This window comes from Oncorhynchus kisutch, linkage group LG6, assembly GCF_002021735.2.
Source record: "Oncorhynchus kisutch isolate 150728-3 linkage group LG6, Okis_V2, whole genome shotgun sequence".
Lineage (NCBI taxonomy): Eukaryota > Metazoa > Chordata > Actinopteri > Salmoniformes > Salmonidae > Oncorhynchus > Oncorhynchus kisutch.
This window is the reverse complement of record NC_034179.2, coordinates 44,975,396-45,003,008: the sequence shown is the minus strand read 5'-3', so window position 1 is coordinate 45,003,008 and position 27,613 is coordinate 44,975,396. Positions and strand designations below refer to the sequence as shown.

Sequence of the window (27,613 nt, the reverse complement as noted above, 5' to 3'; positions counted from 1 at the left end):
TGTCTTACCAGAGGCTGCTGTTCTATCCTGCCGATAGAGTGTATAATCCGCCAGCTGTATGTTCTTAATGTTGTCATTCAGCCACAACTCAGTGAAACACATTTTCACACTTGTTTGTAAATATAGTGCTGAGCGATTAACTCAAATGTTGGTTATTTTTTGGTTTTTAAACAACTAATTGACTGATGTTGGTTAAATCATTTGAATTCCATTTCGTTTTTTTTCCTTCTTCTGTGAGCTCAATGTGCAGGTTCAGTAGAGATAAATCAGATCAAGCCTTAACTGTGCAACGTAGTAGGGAGTTGTAGTTTCCAACAGGCCAGTATTCTACATAGTTTAGTGCAGAAAATGGGGTAAATAACTACAATGACCATAATCGATTGTGCGCTTGCTTAAACTTGTCCGGTCTGTATGGAGTAGACATGGAGAGAAGATGCACATCGAGAGGGATTAGAAACAGTTTCTTTGCGAGCCTGAAAATACATAATCTAAGTGATTGATAGTTGGTATTCAGTAGTTATAAAAGTATGCCTAATTTACTTTGAAGAACTACTAAAATAGTGATTTTGTCAGACAGCATAGGCAGCAGCTCTGTAGAAATGAGGTAATGACTTGGAATGAAGTAAAAGTAATCAAATCAAATAAATATTTTATTAAATTAAAGTAAATGTGAATAAATGAAGTGATAAGCAGTAATGGGCAGTAACTACCATCATGGGACTTTTATTAATTGTTTTATGCAGTGTTACAGCATTAAACCCACATAATGCATAGTGCATTTAATGTAGATAAGGCATACTTTTATGAATACTGAATACCAACTATCAATCACTTAGATTATATATTTTCAGGCTCGCGAAGCAACTGCTTTCTAATCCCTCTCTCTTCTCTCCATGTCTGCTCCGTACAGAATGAAATGTGTAACAACACAGTGGCTCTTAAATGTATTTGTGTCACAGAAATGTAACACAAGCAAAATCATACACAATTACTAATGACATTTCTATATTGTTTTGTCTTTCTAAGGTCCTGTGGAAAAACATAATAATCTACTTAAAGAAGACGAGTGCTGTTGCTCGTAGGAGCGTATCAAGACTGGTAAGACCAGAGACAGATGAGCTGGGGTAGTTGTTGACCTGGATCATTGATAGCCAGCAAATGGGGGACCGTTCTAATCCTCACAAATCATGTTAAACACTACTTGTTGACCTGGATCATTGATAGCCAGCAACCCCTGGAAGGTGTCCCCCATGATGACCATTTGGACAGTTCAGATGGGGGACCGTTCCAATCCTCATTTGGTTGGACAAATTTATTAATGTGCCATCCCCGGACTGCAGGGAATATATAATGTTGTCAATCATCTCTTGCACTCCCATAATAAAAAGTATGTGATTTAACTCAACTTGAAGAAATAATGTTCTCTAATACAGCAATGTAATCATTTTCTAGAGGTAGATGATAGCTTGGAGGGAACTTGTCTTAACAGGATGAACGTTGTGTCACAAACCATGTCCTTTCGTTTCTTTTCATCCTTATCCAATATGCTTGAAAATATGAAGATTGGTACTCAGTGATGTGTTGTGTTGGATTTGCCCCAAATAACTATTTGTATTCAGGACATAGTTAATTTGTTTGCTAATTTGTTTGCGGTTTTACTTTTGTCTCTTATTGCAAACAGGATTCAAATTTAGGAATATTTGTATTCTGTACAGGCTTCCTTCTTTACACTCTGTTATTTAGGTTAGTATGGTGGAGTAACTACAATGTTGTTGATCCATCCTCAGTTTCCTCCTATCACAGCCATTAAAGTTTGTAACTGTTTTAAAGTCACCATTGGTCTCATGGTGAAATCCCTGAGTTGTTTCGTTACTCTACGGCAACTGAGTTAGCAATGGGAAGGAAAGGGAGATACCTAGTCAGTTGTACAACTGAATGCATTCAACTGAAATGTGTCTTCCACATTTAAGGATGCCTGTATCTTTGCAGTGACTGGGTGTATTGATACACCATCCAAAGTGTAATTATTAATTACACCAAGCTCAAAGGGAACACAGGTGGGAACACAGGTGGGAAAAGTCTACCTAAGTATGATTCTCAGAGATAACGAACGACACCTGCCTCTGATTGAGAACCATACTTAGGCCAAACACAGAGAAAATATAACATAGAAAAAAGAACATAGACAATCCACCCCAACTCACGCCCTGACCAACCTAGCACAAAGACATAAAAAAGAAACTAAGGTCAGAACGTGACAGTACCCCCCCCCCCCCCCCCCCCCAAAGGTGAGGACTCCGGCCGCAAAACCTGAACCTATAGGGGAGGGTCTGGGTGGGCGTCTGTCCGCGGTGGTGGCTCTGCCGCAGGACGTGGACCCCACTCCATCATAGTCTTTGCCCGCTTAAGTGGCGCCTTTGGAGCAGCGACCCTCGCCGCCCACCCCGGACTGGGGCCCCCTTGCAGCGGGCCCCGAATGGACGGGAGATTCCGGCAGCACCGGACAGGTGGGAGACTCCAGCAGCACCGGACAGGCGGGAGGCTCCGGCAGCGTTGGCGTGAAGGGCCGTTCGTCGTTCGTGACGGGCGGCTCTGGCAGCTCCTGACTGACGGGTGGCTCTGGCAGCTCAGAACAGACGGGCGGCTCTGGCAGCTCAGGACAGACGGGCGGCTCTGGCAGCTCAGGACAGACGGGCGGCTCTGGCAGCTCTAGACAGGAGGGAGACTCTGGAAGCGCTGGACAGGCGGGAGCACCTGGAAGCGCTGGACATGAGGGAGCACCTGGAGGGAGGAGACAGAGAGACAGCCTGGTGCGTGGGGCTGCCACCGGAGGCCTGGTGCGTGGAGGAGGCACCGGATGGACCGGACCGTCGAGGCGCACTGGATGTCTCGAGCACAGAGCCTGTACAACCTGTCCTGGCTGGATACTCCCCGTAGCCCGGCCAGTGCGGCGAGGTGGAACAGACCGCACTGGGCTGTGCTGACGAACCGGGGACACTGTACGTAGGGCTGGTGCCATATACCCCGGGCCGAGGAGACGCACTGGAGACCAGATGCGCTGAGCCGGCTTCATAGCACCTGGCTCGATGCCCACTCTAGCCCGGCCGATACGAGGCGCTGCGATGTAGCGCACCGGGCTATGCCTGCGCACTGGGGACACCGTGCGCCTCACGGCATAACATGGTACCTGCCCGGTCCACCTCTCTCCACGGTAAGCACGGGGAGTTGGCTCAGGTCTCCTACCTGACTTAGCCACACTCCCCGTGTGCCCCCCCCCCCCAATACGTTTTGGGGGCTGCCTCTCGTCCCTGTTGCGCTGCTGTGCTAGCTTCTCATAATGCCGCCTCTCGGCTTTGGCTGCCTCCAGCTCTTCCCGGGGGCGGCGATATTCCCCAGCCTGTGCCCAGGGTCCCTTTCCGTCCAAAATCTTCTCCCATGTCCAGGAGTCCAGAACCCTCTGCTCCGGGTTACCACGCTGCTTGGTCCGGTTGGGGTGGGTGATTCTGTAACGGTTGTCTTCGTCGTCTGACAAGTATGAAATATCGGACCAATGCGCAGCGTGGTACGTGTTCATGATGTTTTATTTACCGAACACTGAAATACAAAATAAAAACGTGAAAGAAATTAAACAGTCCTGTAAGGTGCATAAAACACTAAACAGAAACTAAGCACCCACAAAACACAGGTGGGAAAAGGCTTTTTTTTTCTCCGTGTTTGGCCTAGTATGATTCTCAATCAGAGACAACGAACGACACCTGCCTCTGATTGAGAACCATACTAGGCCAAACACGGAGAAAATATAACATAGAAAAAAGAACATAGAGAACCCACCCCAACTCACGCCCTGACAAACCTAACATAAAGACAGGTCAGAACGTGACAGCCTAGGAACAGTGGGTTAACTGCCTTGATTTTTACCTTTACCTTGTCAGCTCGGGGATTTGATCTAGCAACCTTTCGGTTACTGGCCCAACACTAACCACGAGGCTACCTGCTGCCCCAGGTTGAATACTTATTAACTGAAGACATTTCAGCTTTTCATTTTTTATTAATTTGTACAAATCTCTAAAAACATAATTCCACCTTGATGTTATGGGGTAGACAGTGTGTAGCCAGTGACACAAAATCTGAATTGAATCAATTTTAAATTCGGGCTATAACAACAACATTTGGAAAAAGTGAAGGGGTGTGAATACTTTCTGAGGGCACCGTATATAATACATATGTAATAAGTATTTTTCTGGTGACACTGCTTGATGATCCTCAGCTATTGTGGTCATTACATTACAAATTGGGTCTGATATTGATTACATCATTCCTGTTGATCATTAACATGACTGGCAGTTACCATAACAAAGGAGTAAGGCTCTGCTGTTTTTTTTACTGCCGTGTGCCTATTGTGCAGTGCATTTAGGTTTGCTGGCGAATTACTGCCCAACTCGAGGAAGAGGTAGCCTATTGCTTTTTTTTATCAGCAACACCCCTCTCCTCTTTCATTCATCGCTCTTGCTAATTTAGCCTGTAATTTCCCATGTCCCGAGCCCCTTTTACTGGCTCGGGTGCCTTTCCTAAGCCTGTGTAGTTGAAGGATTATGTATGATATGGTAATGTTGCTAATGGAAAGGTTGGCACAGGAATGTGAGCTGGTGTTTTTTTTTGTGAGAAGGACACAGGTGCCCTTGCAGAGAGATGTGACGTGAGCGGACTATGAATTTGCCAGGTGGCAGAGGAAGAGAGGAGGGAGCCTACAGAGAGACAATGCTTATATACACCAGTGAGTCCGGGTGACACAATGAACGGTTCATCGGTAGAATTTACAGTAAGACGTTTGCCAGATGCTTATGTGCCTCAGTTATTACTTCAGCTTGCTCTGTGATTTAAATACATTGGAAATGAATCTAGAAAAGGAACAAAGAGACTATGCAAATGTTACTAGTGTTTCTAGAGGTTCCCTGGAAATTACTATTGAGCGGAGCCAACCCCCCTCCCCTCACACACACAGACTCTCTCTCACATAGATACACAAAGACACATACACACACACTCACACACACATAGGATACCTCGCTCTATAGTCTACAAGATTTATAGACGTAGTGATTGGCTTCGTTGCCCCCCACCCCTTCCCCCCTCCACCATTCTGCGGCACTGCCATTTGCAGTGGTTGATGAGGGCCCCCTCCCACTCAAACATGGCCGTTTGAGGGAAGAGGGGTGGATGAGATGGGGTGTACGGCACACACTATCAGATCAGTCCTCTCCTCCTCCACTCACCGCAACCACACACCTTTTCAGCCATCGCTCAAGGTCACCCCACGTTCTCTCCAATGAAACGCACAAACCAGTTTGTAATTTTTCATGGAAAAAGAAAGTGAATGGGTCGCTATGCTTTATAGTGCTGCGTCAAAAGAGGCGGAGTGTGGAAGAAAATATTTTTTTGGGGGGGACAGGCATTGTGGGGGGTGGTTGGGGAATGACGTGCTAGGGAGGAGACTGCCGATTGGCCAGGGCAGGTGTCAGTCGCCACGCTGCTGCAGACGGACAGGCCACTCGATGAATATGGATGAGAGCAGTGAAAAGGGTGATGCGGCAGGGAAGACCCCCCCCTTCAAACCGGTGCAGGCTTGAACAATGCGTGGCGTCTTTCACTGAAAATACTGAGAGCCTGCATTAGCATTTTCTCATACAATTGAGGCTCTGGCCAGCTGCAGGCATGGCTTGGATGTTGCGGTGAAATCTTTTTTTTGCACCCACTGATGTATTAGACCTCTGTGAAAAAGGTTGACTGGCCGCATTCCTCAACGCCACCATTGCACCTATGACTAGCCTAACGTTAAGGTACCCTTACAAGATTGTACCCCGGTATTGATGGCGATCTGACAGAGGATTTTACCAGCAGATCTCAGAATGGGTAAGAGCCAAACTGTTTTTGTCATGACTTGTTGAATTCATTTATCACACTCAACTCTTAATACTTGACTATGTAAAATATATTCTGCTCATTATTGCCCATTTTGATCCATCGTTCTTGCTGCCTGTCAGCGCCAGGTTGGTCCATTGACATGCAGAGTGGGTATTTGGAGGGAGTGGGGGGTGGTCACAAGGCATTTCCTCCTGACCCACCCCCCTTGAGTGACTTCACTAAACACGTTTGGCTGAGTGTCCGTGTCTCTCCTTCAAGCCATCCCTCCAGTATTGGATGCATGGGGTTTGAACTCAACAGCCCCGACTGGCTTAGCTTCCCAACCTGCCCCATACTGCTCCCATTCCCCTGATGGATTGCAGCAACAGATTGCCATGTTTACTCTACTACATGACGCCATTGAAACCTGTTAGTGTGATTTGTTCAGACGCTAGGACGAAATGAATTATTGACTAATGACTGCAAACGCTGCCTGTGAGGGCAATGGAGTGAATCTCAATGGCATGCTCTCCCCTTCTGGGTTCACCCTGGTTTTAAGACACATAGAAACGGGAACATGTACACCCCTGCCAACACAGGTCTAATAAAGGACATTTCCATTCCTATTGTTCAGTTTATCCTGTGTGGAGAGTTGTAATGACATGTGTCCTCTGACTGACAGTAGAAAAGTCTGTACTTCCATGAAGACAATGTCAATGTCTAAGCCATGGTTTTTACTTTTTCATCAAGGTCATCTATTATTTTATTTTTTCTGGAAGGGAAAACTTTTTTTCTCTGAAAGGGGAAGATTAATGGAGTAGAAAGCAGAAATCCAAGCAGAAAAAGTGCCTCGGCTAAAGGAGTATGGTTTGTGTCAGATTGTCATAATGGTTTCTCTCCGATTGATAGAGGACTAATGGATGTTTTCAGAAAGGTTCTATCATTCATCGGTGTGATTTTCAATAGAAATGTGTTGACGGACTAGACATGTGAAGATGGTGTGTATTTTCATATTAATGTTGGTTCTAGTAGTCTAATGTGTGACCAGTAAGGAAGGTCCTTTAGTCTGAGTTAAAAGAATTGACTTTGGATTTTAGATATCAACGTGTCATGACTTTATTGAGAGACCTATCAAAATCCAAATGGAACATGAGGGGCATGTTAAAAGAATCAGTAGAGAGGTGACACGTAGAGTGACTGAAATCCCTAGATGTCACAGTGCCACATTCATTGTGATCAGGATCTAATGAGCCCATTTAAGAGGCAAACAGAAGGTCAGTCTTAGAACAGTGACATTGATGTGTGCAGACCTCCATCCATCCGTCTTCCCTGGACGAGCCTGCAAATCCATCCCCCTGCATGAAGCTATACAACGACGACACAGGCAAACACGCATCTTGGTGTTGTCAACCAAAATCACCATTAAAACGAACAACTACGGGTTGATATCGTCATTATCTTTTTTTGTACTGGTCTGTATAAAAAAAAAAAACGTTTGTATACTGATATAAACAGTTCTTTGAATGTACGTTCTTGCCAGAGTGACGTCACCCTTGCTGATGAAGCATTGAAGAAGTCCCAAATTGAAGTCATTCATTGAAAATGAATGTTAAAACTAGTAGTTGATATCTGAAAACCATACTAGATACTTTTTGGGTCATACCAGCACAGATGTTTGATGAATTATTTAGGCTATTATTATCTAATTGATTTCTGGGGTGACATTGAGTAGTAATTTTTCTCACAGGTTCATATATTGATCGCATGTCTGTCTCTCATGTTGATTACTTATGTCTGGAATAGCACAACCAGGTGTTGGTTGGTACAGAGACGGAAGAGGAAGTGAGACATCCCAGTTGCAATTTTTTGGGGGTTAATCTACAGTTAATGAACTAAGCTGACCAGACCCAGCTGCTATTGCATTGGTATCTATGGGACAGCCACCCCTTAAGCAGACCTGTACTTTGACCAATCCACCATCTTTGGGTTGGTATTCGCAGTCCAATCCCAACATTGGGTTGATTGCTCTACCCAATTGCTACACAATCTGGATTTGTTTGGAGTGACACACACTGCTCACCTGGGTGATGATTAAATCTTCTTGATTAGCCAGTATGTGGAGTGGAACATTCTCGATTAAAAGGATGAAGAACAGAAGGTTTGATCGGTGAATTCTTTGAGCTGACATGATATCAATCACTGACTGATACAAGACAGTGTTGTAAGCCACTGAACCCCCTTTTAAACGGGGGGAGATTGAGTCTGTCTTTTTGGCAGGGATTTTGTTTCCTTATGCTAGCATCTCTAACAGTTATTACTCTGGATCACAATGGGTTGGATTTCATGCACCGCAAGCATATGATTTATATGTTTCGACATAGTCCTGTGTGAGTAATATTCTGAGTAATGTTAATACATCCTATAATTTTCACCATCCCTGATGATGTTTATGCTCCCCTTTGTCTCTCCGGTTTGAGATAAATAATTTTAAAAAGTTTACATTGTAGGTCTTGGCTTGGTTTGAACCATGAATTAGATATTTTGTCAGAAGATTCTGATAAAGGATACTAAAACTCCTTGAAAACAGTTAAAATTAGACCTCTGCAAACTGGAAAGGAGGTCAGCATTTACTCCACAGGAAATCTGGGACAGAACACAGAACGTGTCTCCAAACTCTGATGAAATATGGGACTAGAGGCTACAAAAGAATCACACTCCGAAATGAAAAATACCTCTAGATACCTTCCTACCAAAGTGTCAGTCTGACAAGAATATATGTGACTAGCTACCTATTCAACTGTTTGCATCTGATCTGACACTTACATGTTCCTATTGAGAATGATTGAATGGAGCCAGAGTGAATGGAGCCAGAGGCATGTATCAGCTGAGGTGGCTGGGTTACTTGCAGTATGGTGTATATGTTTGTAGACTACAGCTTCTTTACTAGCTCTGACCCTCTCCTGTCTGTTCGTCTCTCTCTCTCTCTCTCTCTCTCTCTCTCTCTCTCTCTATGTCCTTCCAGAGGAGGGTGAGTACTTCCTGAAGGTGCTGATCCCCAGCTATGCGGCCGGCTCCATAATTGGCAAGGGCGGCCAGACCATCGTACAGCTGCAGAAAGAGACGGGTGCCACCATCAAGCTGTCCAAATCCAAAGACTTCTACCCAGGTAATTGGATCCCACTTTGTCCCTGATCAAATTATCCAAATATAAAGGCGTACACCCAAGTAAGAGCCCCCAAAATCATCGGACTCTCTCAATTCAAGTTCAGTACAAGATGTTATTTGTTGGTTACGCTGGAATTTGTATTCCAACTGGGGAGCCCAATGAGTTTGATCCAGCCTTCCAAATGCACAGTATTTTTACCCAGACAAAAGACCTATTCAGATGCTACAGCTGCTTCTGACTCAGGAATAGCATTTATAGATACAAGCAATTGCTCTTTCAATTTGGCTGTGCTCTTAGCAGGGAGCTGATCCAATTTCTGTGAAAAGTCTGTAGTCCCCAGAAGTACTATCATTCTTCATTCTGCTACAATGCAAAGACTGCATTTAATCAATTCCCCGCTTAGCTGCCTGGCTGCCATTTTACTCCAAGATGGAGAGAGCACATTATCCAATGTCGAGGACATGTAAGGTACACTGGAAGCAGTAGTCGCCCATAAGGGCCTTGTTCTTAAAAACATGTCAACATGGAAAAAGATGCTCATGTTTTCCCAATGACCCCACACTGATGGAGGTCACTGCACTCTCTGGTTGGTGCTGAAACATCTTGTCTTCGGAGCAGGAAATGTGAGAGCCGCAGTAAAGTGTATGCGTTTGTCCTTCATGGCTGAGGAAGCTTCAACCTTCTGGAAAATAACAGGTGTCGGGCGGCTCGCTGTTGATTAAGATTAAGATGACTTTATTAGCCAATTGCACACAAATTTGACTTCCGCTTTTAACCCAACCCATCCGAAAGACACACATACAGGTTTTTGGAGAGGTGCAGGGGGCTGCCACTCTGGGCACGTGGTGTTGTGGGGGGTTATGTGCCTTGCTCAAGGGCACAACAGCAGGTAATGGCATCTAGGAATTGATACCAGCAACCTTCCAGTTGCCAGGTCACTTTCAGACAGATTTTTTCTTGTCGGACACTGGATTAGAACTGGCAACGCTCCAGTTGCTGGCTCACCTCTCTAACTCTTTGAATAAAAATGGCAATATGGCTCAAATATGGGCTATGTTCTGACACGCGGAGGTTGTGATATACTGCACTTGGACTAAACCTTGGCAAAATATTAGGTCGCACTTTATTTGGATAGTCCATCTGTAGATGCTCTACAGATTGTCATACTCTCAACAAACTATCTGTTGATAAGCAACTGCTTGCTACGGTTAGGTTTAGAATAAGGGCTAGGGTTAGGGTTAAGTTTAGGGTTAGGTTAAGGTTAGTGTTAGTAGATAGTTAAATGAAATGTTACTGATAGTCTGTGTAGAGCATCTACACATTGACTATCCATATATAAAGTGTTACCAATAATTATTGAACCTTGGCAAAGAATAGAAGTACAATAATATTTCCTTTTTAGGGTATCTCCTGTTCCCACTACTGCACTATCTGAAAAACTGGATTCATTGATCATCACCATGACACGCTGAAAATGATCTATAGTAATGGCTTATTTTTGCATACAATGTAGCAGCACTCCTTTGTAGTGTTGTCACGATATCAGAATTTTGACTTTGATATCGATACCAGGGTCAGCATCACAATGCTCGATACCAAAACTATAGCAAAACGATACCAAGGGAAAAAAGAAGGTGTATTAGCCAGTCACAGAATGGCACTCGATCCAGACAGTTCTTTTGAGTTCAATATTATTACATTTGAAATTGTAGATGTTTGAATGGATGCATTAAGAAAACAATTATACAAGCATGCAAATGATTTGAATGGTCAATCTCAAGTCTATTGATAAACTGGCTGAATCAAGTTGTAGCCTAGGCCTATTTACTATACAGGTGAATACATATTCAATAGGAGTGTGTGCATGCAATGAGTTATTGAGCTTGTTTTGGCTGAATTCATGGGGCTACAGTTGAAAAACAATGTTTACCTTCCAATCTATTCTTTTGTAAAAGTGCGTGCTGTCTCTTTAAGACCCATGACGTCATATACACACTTAAGTTCTAGGCTTGAGCAAATATGATCTTGGGAGAGATGTGAGGCAAGGGAGATGAAGTGAATGAATAAAGTTTTTGGGTGACAATCATCAACATTTTGGTTTGCATATGATTACAAACAAGGTACTAGGGTAGTCAATTGATGTTAGCTTCTGCTGTAAGCTTTCTTTTGTGAACAGAAATTATTCAATAGCAACGGTCATCGAAATTGTTAAAAGGTTTTAAAAACAATTCTAATAAATGCACATTTGAACAATGAATTAAGATACTCCAAAATGTTGGAATTTTTATAATCCAGTTTTTTGTTGTTGCATATATGAATACATTAACGCAAAGGGAGGAACGAGGCTGCAACCACCAAACACTTTCTCAGTCTACCCTAACTGCAGTCACATAAACATACTTAAACATGTTTGCGAGATCATACATAATATCACTGTAATCCGAGAGCTCATTTTCGAAAGTTGCTTTCATTTCAGCTCATCTAAATTATAAACATTTCAACTGTTAGATTATTACTTTTTTTCAAAGTACACAAAAAATGAACACCCATCAAAATAACGTTTTTTTTCTTCTCTTTCTTGTGATGTGTCGAGACGGTGAGTTCAATCTCTGATGAAGCGTTGACAGGTCATTACAAGCACTTCAGCGGTCGTAACGTTCATGGAAAGAAAATTGACAGACACAAAGCAAAGGTGTGAAATGAGTCGCAGGTGAAAAAAAAATTCAAGCAATCAATCCAGCGAGATTTAAGTAACAAGCGGATTCAGCGCCCCTCAAACACAGGAAATAGATGGCTGAAAGACAGATCCTCAGCTGGGCGGGGCACGCGCGTTGCTAGTTTCAAAATTGCAACATGCCATGTTGCATTATTCAAGTGTGTTAATAACTTCTGTGCGGCATAAGTGGTGATGCAGTGAGAGTAGTGGTTCTTCAGGACAGGCTAGAGCTAGTAATGAGTAAGTGCAACAGGCACTGTGCTCTCGTGCTATAAGAGGACATTAGCTGTGCTGATAGACAGACTTGATCCTCTCTCAACCAGTAGATGACATGAGACACATTTGACAGAAGTACCGAAAGTGAAGAAAAGCGGTATACCATGCAACACTACTACTTTGTTTGTCTACATTGAAAACACACTTTGATGCAGTTGTGCTTTTGTATCCTCTTCCTCTCGCTGGGTGGTGAATGTGTCGATAGAGCACCACCTGCTCTGCTCCTCCCCATCCTCATCGTGTTGTGAGGAGTTCAGGGAGAGGGTGCTGGCAGCGAAGTCATTGGGTACTGCTAGGGGCCCCAAAGTAAAATGAAACTACTACACCATCTCACACAATGGGCCGGAAGTCTTCCAGAAAGTCTCCGTGTATTCAATGTACACTTATATGACCAAATATACGAGGCTTTTGCACCTGTTCAAAGTTTGCAGCCGTTATTTTTTTACTGAGGAATTCAAAGACAAGAAACAAAGCTAATCAATTACATTTTATTTTGACTACCTTGTTCCTCACCGCAAGTCTGTAACCTTTCATTTTCGTTCTACCTTTCGTGATTTATTCCCTACTGAACTTAGTGCAAACATGTTGTAAATTCTGCTGCAATATTTTATCAAACTTGTTTTTAATGACAAACAGGTAGGCTATACCATAGCAATGACTTTTCAAATCAAATCAGACCTTACTTCAAATCAAATTTTATTTGTCACATACACATGTTTAGCAGATGTTAATGCGAGTGTAGCAAAATGCTTGTGCTTCTAGTTCCGACAATGCAGTAATAACCAACGAATAATCTAACCTAACAATTCCACAGCTACTACCTTATACACACAAGTGTAAAGGGATAAAGAATATGTACATAAAGATATATGAATGAGTGATGGTACAGAACGGCATAGGCAAGATGCAGTAGATGGTATCGAGTACAGTATATACATATGAGATGAGTAATGTAGGGTATGTAAACAAAGTGGCATAGTTTCAAGTGGCTAGTCATACATGTATTACATAAAGATGCAGTAGATGATATAGCGTACAGTATATACATATACATATGAGATGAGTAATGTAGGGTATGTAAACATTATATTAAGTGGCATTGTTTAAAGTGGCTAGTGATACAATTTTTACATACATTTCCATAAATTTCCATTATTAAAGTGAGCTGGAGTCAGTATGTTGGCAGCATCCACTCAATATTAGTGGTGGCTGTTTAACAGTCTGATGGCCTTGAGATAGAAGCTGTTTTTCAGTCTCTCGGTCCCTGCTTTGATGCACCTGTACTGACCTCGCCTTCTGGATGATAGCGGGGTGAACAGGCAGTGGCTCGGGTGGTTGTTGTCCTTGATGATCTTGATGGCCTTCCTGTGACATCGGGTGGTGTAGGTGTTTTGGAGGGCAGGTAGTTTTCCCCCGGTGATGCGTTGTGCAGACATCACTACCCTCTGGAGAGCCTTACGGTTGTGGGCGGAGCAGTTGCCATACCAGGCGGTGATACAGCCCGACAGGATGCTCTCGATTGTGCATCTGTAGAAGTTTGTGAGTGCTTTTGGTGACAAGCCGAATTTCTTCAGCCTCCTGAGGTTGAAGAGGCGCTGCTGCGCCTTCTTCACAACGCTGTCTGTCTGGGTGGACCAATTCAGTTTGTCCGTGATGTGTACGCCGAGGAACTTAAAACTTACTACCCTCTCCACTACTGTCCCGTCGATGTGGATAGGGGGGTGCTCCCTCTGCTGTTTCCTGAAGTCCACAATCATCTCCTTTGTTTTGTTGACGTTGAGTGTGAGGTTATTTTCCTGACACCACACTCCAAGGGCCCTCACCTCCTCCTTGTAGGCCGTCTCGTCGTTGTTGGTAATCAAGCCTACCACTGTAGTGTTGTCCACAAAGTTGATGATTGAGTTGGAGGCGTGCATGGCCACGCAGTCGTGGGTGAACAGGGAGTACAGGAGAGGGCTCAGAACACACCCTTGTGGGGCCCCAGTGTTGAGGATCAGCGGGGTGGCGATGTTGTTACCTACCCTCACCACCTGGGGGCGGCCCATCAGGAAGTCCAGTACCCAGTTGCACAGGGTGGGGTCGAGACCCAGGGTCTCGAGCTTGATGACGAGTTTGGAGGGTACTATGGTGTTAAAGCAGTAGTCGATGAACAGCATTCTCACATAGATATTCCTCTTGTCCAGATGGGTTAGGGCAGTGTGCAGTGTGGTTGCGATTGCGTCGTCTGTGGACCTATTGGGGCGGTAAGCAAATTGGAGTGGGTCTAGAGTGTCAGGTAGGGTGGAGGTGATATGGTCCTTGACTAGTCTCTCAAAGCACTTCATGATGACGGAAGTGAGTGCTACGGGGCGGTAGTTGTTTAGCTCAGTTACCTTAGCTTTCTTGGGAACAGGAACAATGGTGGCCCTCTTGAAGCATGTGGGAACAGCAGACTGGGATAAGGATTGATTGTACTTACTTACAAGCTCTTAACCAACAGTACAGTTCAAGAAGAGTTAAGAAAATATTTACCAAATAGACTAAAGTAAAAAATAATAATAAAAAGTAACACAATAAGAATAACAATAACTAGGCTATATACAGAAGGGGTACCGGTACCGAATCTTTTCAGTCTCCTGTGGGGGAAAAGGTTTTGTCGTGCCCTCTTCATGACTGTCTTGGTATGTTTGGACCATGATAGTTTGTTGGTGATGTGGACACCAAGGAACTTGATACTCTCGACCCACTCCACTACAGCCCCGTCAATGTTAATGGGGGCCTGTTTGGCCCGCCTTTTCCTATAGTCTACGATCAGCTCCTTTGTCTTTTTCATATTGAGGGAGAGGTTGTTGTCCTGGCACCACACTGACAGTTCCTCCCTATAGGCCGTCTCATCGTTGTCACTGTTGTGTCGTCAGCAAACTTAATGATGGTGTTGGAGTCAGGTTTGGCCACGCAGTCGTGGGTGAACAGGGAGTACAGGAGGGGACACAACCCTGAGGGGCCTGTGTTGAGGATCAGCGTGGCAGACATGTATTTGATGTGTTGTTGCCTACTTTTACCACCTGGGGGCGGCCCGTCAGGAAGTCCAGGATCCAGTTGCAGAGGGAGGTGTTTAATCCCAGGATCCTTAGCTTAGTGATGAGCTTCGTGGGCACTATGGTGTTGACTACAGCTCAGCGTTCAATGAACAGCATTCTCATGTAGGTGTTCCTTTTGTCCAGGTGGGAAAGGGCAGTGTGGAGTGCAATTGAGATTGCGTCATCAGTGGATCTGTTGGGGGGTATGTGAATTGGAGTGGGTCTAGGGTGTCCGGGAGGATGCTGTTGATGTGAGCCATGACCAGCCTTTCAAAGCACTTCATGGCTACTGGCTTGAGTGCTACGGGGCGGTAATCATTTAGGCAGGTTACCTTCGCTTCCTTGGGCACAGGGACTGTAGTGGTCTGCTTGAAACATGTAGGTATTACAGACTCCGTCAGGGAGAGTTTGAAAATGTCAGTGAAGAGACTTGACAGTTGGTCTATCTCCATTCTGTGTTGAGCTATGAGAGGCCTATGTTGACATGTCATGTTCATACCAATATGCACAGATCACCCCTTAATCTGTAACACTTATTCTTATTCTATAATTGATTTAATTTGTTTTCCCTCATCAGTCTACACACAATACCCTATAATGACAAATCAAAAAACACGTTTTTAGAAATCTTTGCAAATTTATTAAAAATAAAAACAGAAATACCTTATTTACATAAGTATTCAGACCCTTTGCTATGAGACTCTAAATTGATCTCAGGTGCATAATGTTCGCATTGAACATCCTTGAGAGTCCACCTGCAGTCAATTCAATTGATTGGACATGATTTGGAAAGGCACACACACTTGTCTATATAAGGTCCTACAGCTGCACCCTTACAGTGCATGTCAGAGCAAAAACCAAGCCATGAGGTCGAAGGAATTGTCTGTAGAGCTCCGGGACAGGAATGGTGTCGAGGCACAGATCTGGGGAAGGGTGCCAAAAAATGTCAGGATTGAAGGAGGGTACAGAGAGATCATTAATGAAAGCCTGCTCCAGAGCGCTCAGGACCTCAGACTTGGGCGAAGGTTCACCTTCCAATAGGACACCGACCCTAAGCATGCAGCCAAGACCACCAGGAGTGGATTCTGAATGTCCTTGAATGGCCCAGCCAGAGCCTGGACTTGAACCCGATCGAACATCATTGGAGAGACCTGAAAATAGCTGTGCAGCAACGCCCTTCATCTAACCTGACAGAGCTTGAGAGGATCTCCAGAGAAGAATGGGAGAAACTCCCGAAATACATGTGTGCCAAGCTTGTAGCTTCATACCCAAGAAGACTGTAATCACTGCCAAAGGTGCTTCAACAAAGTACTGAGTAAAGGGTCTGAATACTTATGTAAATGTGATCTGTTTTTTTTTAATATATATACATTTACAAAAAATTAAATAATAATATGTTTTTGCTTTGTCATTATGGGATATTGTGTGTAGATTGATGCGGGGTGGGGGTAATCAATTTTAGAATAAGGATGTAACAAAAGAACATTTTCAAAAAGTCATGGGGTCTGAATACTTTCCAAATGCACTGTAAGACATGAAACCATGAATGGGGGAAGGCCTTGATGGGAATGGGAACTGTCCTACTGGGCCCTGCTGTGGTGGCCTGACATAGATGACTGGAGATAGTGAAGGGTGTGAATGATGCATGATTGTTTGTGAGGGGAGGGGAAAGGGGGGCAGTCCCAGAAATAGCCTGTTTCAATCTCTCTCTCCTTGGAAGTGACCGAGTCCCAGCTGTACTCAAACTGCTCTCTCACTACGCCAATTTTCCTCTTCCCCTCTCTCTCCCTCCTGAGCCTGGTTTTTCATAGCACTTGTTCTTAATAGTTTGGAAGTTTTATCCAGATTAGATGGCATTGTGCCGTCTCTACAGAGTTTTGTTTGCATGTTTGCTTAGTAACGAACAGGCCCTGCCCTCTTTTTGTCATTCAATCGCATCCTTACTTCAACCATAACTGACAGAATTACACATACCCCAGTATTTGAACAACATACTGTTCACTCATACTGTACACACGTGCACGCATTAATGTATATACGCACAAATGTACACACACACACACACACACAAATTTCACAGCAGCTGCAAATTAAGCTGAGAGTTCTTGGTAAGGGAGCAAAGAACCAACAATCCAGGCTCCCTGCTTTGTGCAGCTAGCCGTCAGTTCAGCTAGCATATAAAGTTACACATTGTGCTTCACTAACAGATAAAATAGTTATGTCATAGGAATATGGTGCGGATGTTTTCGATTAGCCGAAAAACAGAAGGACTGACCTCACCCAGAAAAACAACACCATGTCAGTCCATTTTGAGTGAGGTAGTTTGATAGAAAAGCATGTTACATAGTTAAGTAACCTCATCGAAATGCTTTGAAGACAGCCTTTTAGTATTCAGAGTGAAACACAGATAGTTGTTACTGCTTTATAGCCCTCTGCAGTTAAAAAATGGCACGCTTTTACTGAAGCCACTGGACTCCAGATTCAAGGTCCTAAATCATTCTGCCTTTGGAACTGCTGCCCTGTGTGCCAGACCTCCCTCTAAGATTAAACATACTGTTACTCAAATTTTTATTACACACATATCAGAACCTATATTATAACTGCTCCTAATAACGCTGTCAAGTAAACCAAGCTCCCAGAGAACCTCAATCCCACCCAAATGACTTGGAAAAAAACCATTGCGGTTCTTAACCAGTCTCAGTCAATGTATGACAGCACTTTGAGGGACAGGCACAAGTATACGTAAACCCATGATGCAACCTACAGTAGTAGCCACATAGGGACTATACTCTGTCCATGCCACACAGCATAACTACTGAATGACAATATGGTTGAATGTCTTTACTTTGGACTCTAAAATGGGAACAGTAGCAACCAGCCAGAGTAGGATCGAGTTTGAGTGAGATCCTGTCCCGTCACCAGACTGTGTGGGCTGTGTGTTTTGATAACTTTGACGGACATTTCCTGAATGTTGACAAGTTCTTCTAAGGGCAGATGTGTGTCACCCAATTCTGTAAGGGGAGATGAACTCACGTTAAAAGGAAAGGAACACAAATGGCCCGGACTGGATAGAGTGGAGTTGTGTCAACCTGCAAAAGTAACAGGCCAGTTTCAACCAGCCGGTCTTCCTGATAGGAGAAAACTCCCCTGAGTTAGAAGGTTAGGATGACTCTCGTCGCTAACAGTGACCCCCCCCCAGATAAAAGGTATTGTCACTAGTATTGAATACATTTTTCACTTATTGGATTGTTGTATTTGATCAGATTTCTGTTAACCAGCAAGTCATTTCAACATGTGCCGCCAGTCAGCCAGGATCTGCCAGTGCTGCCAGTCAGCCAGGATCTGCCAGTGCCGCCAGTCAGCCAGGATCTGCCAGTGCCGCCAGTCAGCCAGGATCTGCCAGTGCCGCCAGTCAGCCAGGATCTGCCAGTGCCCCTCAGCCTAGAGGCGCCAGAGTCAATGTGCGGGGGTACAGTTTAGTCAAGGTAATTTGAAGAGTGTCTATGCATAGATAATAAACAGCAAGTAGCAGCAGTGTAAAAACAAAGTAAGTAGTCCAGGTGGCCATTTGATTAATGGTTCAGCATTCTTATGGCTTGGGTGTAGAAGCTATTAAGGAACCTTTTGGACCTAGACTTGGCACTCCGGTACTGCTTGCCGTGTGGTAGCAGAGAGAACAGTCTATGACTAGGGTGACTGATGTCTTTGACAATTTTTGGGGCCTTCCTCTGAAACCACCTAGTATATCTATCTATCAATCATTCAATCAATCAAATGTATGTATAAAGCCCTTTTTACATCAGCCGATGTCACAAAGTGCTGTACAGAAACCCAGCCTAAAAACCCAAACAGCAAGCAATGCAGATGTAGAAGCACGGTGGCTAGGAAAAACTCCCTAGAAAGGCAGGAACCTGGGAAGAAACCTCGAGAGGAACCAGGCTCTGAGGGGTGGCCAGTCCTCTTCTGGCTGTGCCAGGTGGAGATTATAACAGTACATGGCCAAGATATTCAAACATTCATAGATGACCAGCAGGGTCAAATAATAGTAATCAAAGTGGTTGTGGAGGGTTCAACAGGTCAGCACCTCAGGAGTAAATGTCAGTTGGCTTTTCATAGCCAATCATTCAGAGTTAGAGACAACAGGTGTGGTAGAGAGAGAGAGAGTCAAAAACAGGTGAACAGGTCAGGGGTCCATAGCCGCATGCAGAATAGTTGAAACTGGAGCAGCAGCACGACCAGGTTGACTGGGGACAGCATGTAGTCATCAGGCCAGGTAGTCCTGATGCATGGTCCTAGGGCTCAGGTCCTCCAAGAGAAGAGAGAAAAGAAAGAGAGAGTTAGAGAGAGCATTATTAAATTCACACAGGACACCGGATATGACAGGAGAAATACTCCAGATATAACAGACTGACCCTAGCCCCCCAACACATAAACTATTGCAGCATAGATACTGGAAGCTAAGACAGGAGGGGTTGGGAGACAACCAGGCAGGATATAACCCCACCCACTTTGCCAAAGCACAGCCCCCACACCACTAGGGGGATATCTTCAAACCACCAACTTACTATCCTGAGACAAGGCTGAGTACAACCCACGAAGATCTCCCCGAATGCACGAACCCGAGGGGGGCACCAAGCCAGACAGAAAGATCAAGTCAGTGTCTCAACCCACTCAAGTGACGCACCCCTCCTAGGGACGGCATGGAAGAGGACCAGTAAGCCAGTGACTCAGCCCCCGTAATAGGGTTAGAGGCAGAGAATCCCAGTTGAGAGAGGGGAACTGGCCAGGCAGAGACAGCAAGGGTCACTCCAGTGCCTTTCTGTTCACCTTCAAACCCCTGGGCCAGACTACACTCAATCATAGGACCTACTGCAGAGATGAGTCTTCAATAAAGACTTAAAGGTCAAGACCGAGTCTGCGTCTCTCACATGGATAGGCAGACCATTCCATAAAAATTGAGCTCTATAGGAGAAAGCCCTGCCTCCAGCTGTTTGCTTAGAAATTCTAGGGACAATATATAGGTCAATCCAAGATGGCAGCATGTCAAGTCATTTGTCTGTGACTAGAAGTTTTTAACCTACTAATAACCTATTCATTTATGGTGGAGCAAATCTACAATTTCCTTGTTGTGTAGTGCAAACTATTTTGTTTTGCTAGTGCAAAGATCGCGGATCTCCCTCAACTCTGATATTATTATTTTTTAGCTATTTGCACTTATTTACTTGAAGTTTACCAAAGTAACTCTCTCTATGGCTGGCCTAGGTTCTATCTTCAGCTTTCCCTCTGCGGAGTGTCTCGTCCAAGCTGCTCCTTTTCACTCTCCGCCTGGCTATCAGAGGCAGCTCAACAATCCCCAACCCGTTCTCTCAATCAACCCCCACACCCAATCTACTCACACACTCACATACATACTCATACATACACACAGTCCCTCTCTCCCCTTACCTTTCCTTGGCCTCTATTTTTTACATATCTCAGAGAAAATGACAATTTTCATGGTATTGCTTTGTGTACTGACTTTACTGAACATACATTGTCGCTGGGTGAGTACATCTGACGTGTGCTCTCCCGTCCATTAGACATTTTGTCTGCGGGAATTTGCTCTTTTTCACTCGGTCCACTCGTCCAAGGATGCATTTGTGGCATGATGCGAACAGTACGAACTTGTGTCACTACCAAAGTCTAATGGTTTTAAATGACTGTTTTGTATTGTCTGGAAACTCACTTGTAGAATTCGCTTGCAGTAAGTCTATTAAAAAAGAGAAGCTGTGGAAAGTTATTAAACAGAGGTGCCTAGTTATTCTAATTTTGTTGATATCAGGTAACGTGGGGGGGGGGCTATAATATATGTAAAGACTAAATTCCTTGTAAGTGTGGCAAAGTCTGAAACTATTTGTAAACAGTTGGAATTTCTTGCTTTGAATCTTGAGGTTTCAAAGGGTCTCTCTATAACTTTGATTGGCTGTTATAGACCCCCCTCTGCTCTCTATAACTTTGATTGGCTGTTATAGACCCCCCTCTGCTCTCGGTGATGTATTTTCTTCTCTGATGCACCTTATGTCTAAACTTCTTCACAGTGAAATTATCTTGATTGGTGATCTCAACTGGTGTTGGTTAAAGTCGGTCTCTGATGATTATAAAATGTATTGTAATTCTATGAATCTTACCATACCCAGTTGATTAACTCACCCACATCTCAAATGTTCAGAGAAATCTACCCTGATTGATTTGATATTGACAAATGTTCCACATATATATTCTGCGGTTGGTGTTTTCTGTAATGATTTAAGTGACTATTGTGCTGTTGTTGCTGTTAGAAATACGAAGGTTCCTAAAACAAACCCACGCTTTATTCGTAAGACATTTAAAGAGTTTTAATGAGCAGGCTTTCTTTCATGATTTGTTTTATTTTGACTGGAGCAAGATTGAGCTTATTCCTGATGTGGAAACTGCCTGGAAATTCTGTCAGGATGTTATTTTTAATCCAAATAGTAAAAATCATGTCCCATTCCACAGGTTCAGAGTTAAAGGGTGGGATAATCCAGAGTTTTCTTCTGAGCTGTCTTGTATTATTCACAAACGTAATCTAGCTTGGGCTAAAGCAAGGAAATCATGTTCTGATGCTGATTGGCTTCTTTTTAGGCAGCTACGAAACAAGTGTTCTTTTCTTCTCAGGAAGGCCAGGTCTGAATATTTTATGTCTTTTACCACTGATAACAAGAATGACCCTAGAAATTTTTGAGTCTGCTAATGTTAATGAATTACTGTCATGTGTATTGAAGGACTCTGTGTTTGAATATGACAACTGAAATGCTGAATTGTTTCAATGAGAACTTTGTATCATCTGGTAGGCTGTTTGATTCAGTATCCTCTGTCTCTGTACAACCCTGTGTGGATGAACCAGTGAGAGCTGGTCCAACTTCTAGCTTTTTGCAATTCTCAGTGCAGGAGGTACATAAAGCCCTGAAATCCTTAGATCAGAGAAAGCCTGCAGGTCCTGATCTTCTTGATCCCTGCTTTTTAAAACTGGCAGCTGATTTCATAGCTGAACCACTTACATATCTGTTAAATCTAACCCTGGGATGTAATGAAATTCCAAAGATCTGGAAGTCAGCATTTGTCCTACCACTTTTAATAAAAGGGGGAGATCCAACTCTTTTAAATAATTATAGGCCAATCTAAAAGCTGTCACCCCTGGCGAAAATATTTGAAACCTTTTTATATACTAACTCTATTTTATCAACATACCAATCGGGCTTCAGGAAGAAGCATAAGACAATTACAGCAGCCATGAAGGTTTTAAATGATATCACTGAAGCCCTTGACTTCTCTAAGGCTTTTGATACAGTTGATCATGCTATACTGAGTCAGAGATTGTCGAGCCTAGGTCTTTCAGAGCATTCAGTTGCATTGTTTGCTAACTATCTCTGATAGAACTCAGTGCACTCAATTTGATGGACTCATGTCTGTTAAATTGTCTGTCTGTAATGGTGTGTCCCAGGGCTTTGTACTTGGTCCCCTCTTATTCACTATTTATATAAATAATTTTGACAAATGTGCAAAATGCGCAACTTCACTTTTATGTTGATGATACTGTTATTTATAGTTGTGACTCGTCTCTCACAAAAGCTTTCCAGAACTTGCAAACTACTTTTTATACTGTTCAACATACCTTGTGTCAATTGAAGCTTATCCTCAATATTGACAAAACTAAACTAATGGTGTTTTCTAAAGCAAGAAATAGACCTCTGAACCTTTCACCTATTACTACCTGTCAGGGCAATGAGATTGAGACTGTAACCTCATATAAATATCTTAGAATTTGAATTGATGATGGCCTCTCTTTTAAAATGCATACTCAACAACTAACAAAAAAAAAGGCATTTTTATATTGTTCAGAAATGTTGTGGGTACTCTCTTTGTTCGCAGGACTTTAACTGAATTTGGTAAAATGGCTTTTATGTACTCTGCGCCATCGGCTTGGAGCGCCTTACAAAATACTTTTTAACTGGAAGAACCGATTGGTGTTTTTAAATCATTGATGAAGGATTTTGAGGCAGATTCCCTGACCTGTCAATGTTTTTAATTTGCTGTTTTATGATTGTTATCCTCTTGTGAATTCTCAGTTTTTTTTATTAGATTACTTGTAGTTTTTCATGTTGTCTGTCTGTAATTGTGTAATAACTTGGTGCTGCCTATCTTGGCCAGGAAGCTGTTGAAAAAGAGATTTCAAATCTCAATGAGCCCTTCCTGGTTAAATAAAGGTTAAATAAAGGTTAAATAAAAATGTTAAATATATAGGTCCTGGATGGCAGGAAGCTTAATCCTCAGTGATGGGACATATGCACTACCCTATATTGTGCTTTATATTCAGATGCTGAGCAGTTGCCATACCAGGCGGTGATGCAACCGGTCAGGATGCTCTCGATAGTGGAGCTGTAGAACCTTTTAAGGATCTGGGGACCCATGCCAAAACTTTTCAGTCTCCTGAGGGGGAAAAGGTGTCGTGAAGAGGGCACAACTGTCTTGGTGTGTTTGGACCGTGATAGTTCGTTGGTATTATGGACACCAAGGAGCTTGAAACTCTCAACCTGCTACATTACTGCCTTGCTTGCTCACATTGAGGGAGAAGTTGTTGTCCTGGCACCACACTGCCAGGACTGGGACCTCCTCCCTATAGGCTATATCATCGTTGTCGGACTGTTGTGTCATCAGAAAACTTTATGATGGTGTTGGATTCATGCTTGGCCACGCAGTCATGGGTGAACAGGGAGTACAAGAGGGGACTAAGCACGCATCCCTGAGGGGCCCCAGTGTTGAGGATCAGCGTGTCACATGTGTTGTTGCCTACTCTTACCACCTGGGGGTGGCCTGTCAGGAAGTTCAGGATCCAGTTGCAGAGGGAGTTGTTAAGTCCCAGGATCCTTAGCTGAGTGATGAGCTTTGATGGTGTTAATGTGAGCCATGACCAGCCTTTCAAAGCACTTCATGGCTACCAACGTGATTGCTACAGGGCGGTAATCGGCAGGTTAACTTCGCTTTCTTGGGCACAGGGACTATGGTGGTCTGTTTGAAACATGTGGGTGTATTACAGACTCGGTCAGGGAGAGGTTGAAAATGTTTGAAGACACTTGCCAGTTGGTCCGCACATGCTTTGAGTACACATCCTGGTAATCCATCTGGCCCTGCGGCTTTGTGAATGTTGGCCTGTTTTAAAGATCTTGCTCACATTGGCTACGGAAGAGCGTGATTGCACAGTCATCCAGAACAGCTGGTGCTCTCATGCATGCTTCAGTTTTGCTTGCCTCGAAGCGAGCATAAAAGGCATTTAGTTCGTCTGGTAGGAGCACGCCACTGGGCAGCTCGTGGCTGAGTGTCCCTTTGTAATCCGTAATAGTTTTCAAGCCCTGCCACATCCGACGAGAATCAGAGCCGGTGTAGTAGGATTCAATCTTAGTCCTGTATTGACGCTTTGCCTGTTTGACGGTTCATCTGAAGGCATAGCGGGATTTATTGTAAGCGTCCGGATCCAGCTCCTTGAAAGCGACAGCGCTAGCCTTTAACTCGGTGCGGATGTTGCCTGTAATCCATGGCTCCTGGTTGGGATATGTATGAGTCACTGGTACTTCCTGCTTTAGTTTTAGCTTCTAAGCAGGAATCAGGAGGATATAATTATGGTCAGATTTGCCAAATGGAGGGCTTTTTATGCGTCTCTGTGTATGGAGTAAAGGTGGTCTCGAGTTTGACATGTGACATGCTGGTAGAAATGAGGTAAAATGTATTTATGTTTGCCTTGAATGTGAATCTGTGCGAAGGAAGGAGAGAAATAAAGCAAGGCAGACGAGGGGAGTAAGAGAGGGAGAGAAAGAGAAGGAGTCAAAGGAAGAGAAGCAGGCTGTAGAAAGGACATGCTGTTACATCACCTGTTTCCACAGCGCAGCTCCTTAACCATGGCAACGGAATTCCGGTAGGCCCGACAACGGGGGTGTAGAAAGAAACTTGCAAGAGGGAAGGGTGTGTGGAGACTATGGACGGGGCAGTGGGGAAAGGAAAGGCCTTGCATTCCAGGGCCCTGGAAGAGTTACATAATTTAGGAGGAATCGTACTCTTTTAGCTGCTCTATTTTTGAGCGCCTACTTGGGGGGTGGAATATTATGGGATAGGTTAGCAATTAGCACCACTGCATAAAGAAACTGTGATAGCAAAGTGTCACTGCATAAGTAGCTATTAAGTTATACATGAGGTTGCTTTGCAACACTAAGTATTCGTTTTAGTAAAACAGGTACTTGATAAAAACATATTTTATCCAAGAAATCCTGTTCCTTAAATTGAACAAGGAAGTCTCTTGCAAGTGATATACTACAGCGATAGCAGACGCTGACCCCAAGGCACAAGAATCTATGTTCTCATAAGACTGCGATCCCAAAGAAAGTAGTATTGATACACCGAGATGTATATGTTTTCTGTTCTCTCCACACAGGAACCACAGAGCGTGTATGTCTGATACAGGGGACAGTCGAGGCGCTGAATAGCGTCCACAGCTTCATCGCGGAGAAAGTCCGTGAGATGCCTCAGAGCGCCCAGAAAACAGAGCCAGTCAGCATACTGCAACCACAGACCACTGTCAACCCCGACCGCGTCAAACAGGTGAGGCACGGTCCACTCAGTCAGCCAGCCCTGACCAACCATCATACTCGACAGATCAAATCATGTTCCTTCCCTGATGATCTGTCTGATTGTCTACAATATTGACATGTCATAAGCAGGGTTTCCAGGTCTAACTAAAATGTCTAACCCAGTGACCACTCAAAACCCGTACAGAAGGCCTGAAAAGTAGCCGACATTTTTTCTGCAACGAGAGGAGTTGACACATTTATGCAATAAACCCTTTTTCCATAACGTTATCGGGCAAATTAAGAAGAAATATCGACTTAACTTGTAATGACATTAGAAGCTGCATCTGGTTTTCATCAAAATAATAAATGCGAGCTATGACGTGACGTAATAAAGGAATTTGAATATATTGCAAGAATGCCTGGATAGAGCCATTAGCCGTGTATTGGCCATATACCACAAACCCCAGAGGTTCCTTATTGCTATTATACAGTAAACTGGTTACCAACGTAATTAGAACAGTAAAACTTTTTTTGTCATACCCGTGGCATACTTAAGCAATATGGCACGAGGGTGTGGTATATGGCCAATATACGACGGCTAAGGGCTGTTCTTAAGCAAATCGCGGAGTGCCTGGATACAGCCCTGAGCAGTTGTATATTGGCCATATACCACAAACACCCAAGGTGCCTTATTGCGATTATAAACTGGTTACCAATGTAATTAGAGCAGTGAAAATGAATGTTTTGTCATACCCGTGGTATACGGTCTGATATACCACAGCTGTCACTCAATCAGCATTCAGGGCTCGAACCACCCCGTCTATAATTGTAAATAAATCCCTTTTGCGCATGTGCATAACTATAAATATATCAGACAGGAGATTTGAGTGATGAAAGTTGGACAGAGGATTTCAGTCTCTGCGCAAAAAAACACTTTAAAAAACTGGCAAATATGTTGTTATTATGTCAGATGTTAAGACTACAAACCGTTATAAATGGCCAATTTGCGAGATTGTCTTGTCATTTCAATAGGCATAGACTACAGACTAAAATCTGGGTTTATGATTGCAATTCAACTTTGCCTTGGTTTTATTTGTCACGTGCGCCGAATACAACAGGTGTAGTTCTTACAGTGAAATGCTTACTTACAGGTTCCAACCAATAGTGCAAAAACGGTATTAGGTGAACAATAGGTAAGTAAAGAAATAAAAGCAACAGTAAAAAGACAGTGAAAAACAGTAGCGAGGCTATATACAGTAAGTGAGGCTATAACAGTAGCGAGGCTATATACAGTAAGTGAGGCTATAACAGTAGCGAGGCTACATACAGACACCGGTTAGTCAGGCTGATTGAGGTAGTATGTACATGTAGATATGGTTAAAGTGACTATGCATATATGAAGAACAGAGAGTAGCAGTAGCGTAAAGAGGGGTTGGTGGGTGGCGGGACACAATGCAGATGTCCCGGTTAGCCAATGTGCGGGAGCACTGGTTGGTCGGGCCAATTGAGGTAGTATGTACATATGCACATGAATGTATGGTTAAAGTGACTGGGGGTTGGCAGGGGGGGGGGCACAATGCAAATAGTCCGGGTAGTCATTTGATTACCTGTTAAGGAGTCTTTTGGCTTGGGGGTAAAAACTGTTGAAGACTTTTTGCCCTAGACTTGGCACTCCGGCACCGCTTGTCATGTGGTAGTAGAGAGAACAGTCTGTGACTGGGGTGGCAATTTGACCATTTTTAGGGCCTTCCTCTGATAGCGCCTGGTGTAGAGGTCCTGGATGGCAGGCAGCTTAGCCCCAGTGAAGTACTGAGTCGTACGCACAGTTGCCAAGCAGTTGCCATACCAGACGGTGATGCAACCAGTCATGATGCTCTCA

At 43.8% G+C, this 27,613-nt stretch overlaps 1 protein-coding gene across 1 annotated transcript in view; it reads left to right on the top strand.

Annotated features, from left to right (window-relative positions):
• Window positions 1-5,532: 5,532 nt before the first annotated feature.
• Window positions 5,533-27,613, top strand: part of nova1 (NOVA alternative splicing regulator 1) — a 34,014-nt gene continuing 11,933 nt past the window's right edge. Inside the window, exons 1-3 of the mRNA XM_020485762.2 lie at window positions 5,533-5,910; window positions 8,924-9,067; window positions 25,599-25,765. Coding sequence (XP_020341351.1) covers window positions 5,907-5,910; window positions 8,924-9,067; window positions 25,599-25,765 — 315 coding nt within the window. The 5' untranslated portion in view covers window positions 5,533-5,906. The remainder of the gene's footprint in view (window positions 5,911-8,923; window positions 9,068-25,598; window positions 25,766-27,613) is intronic.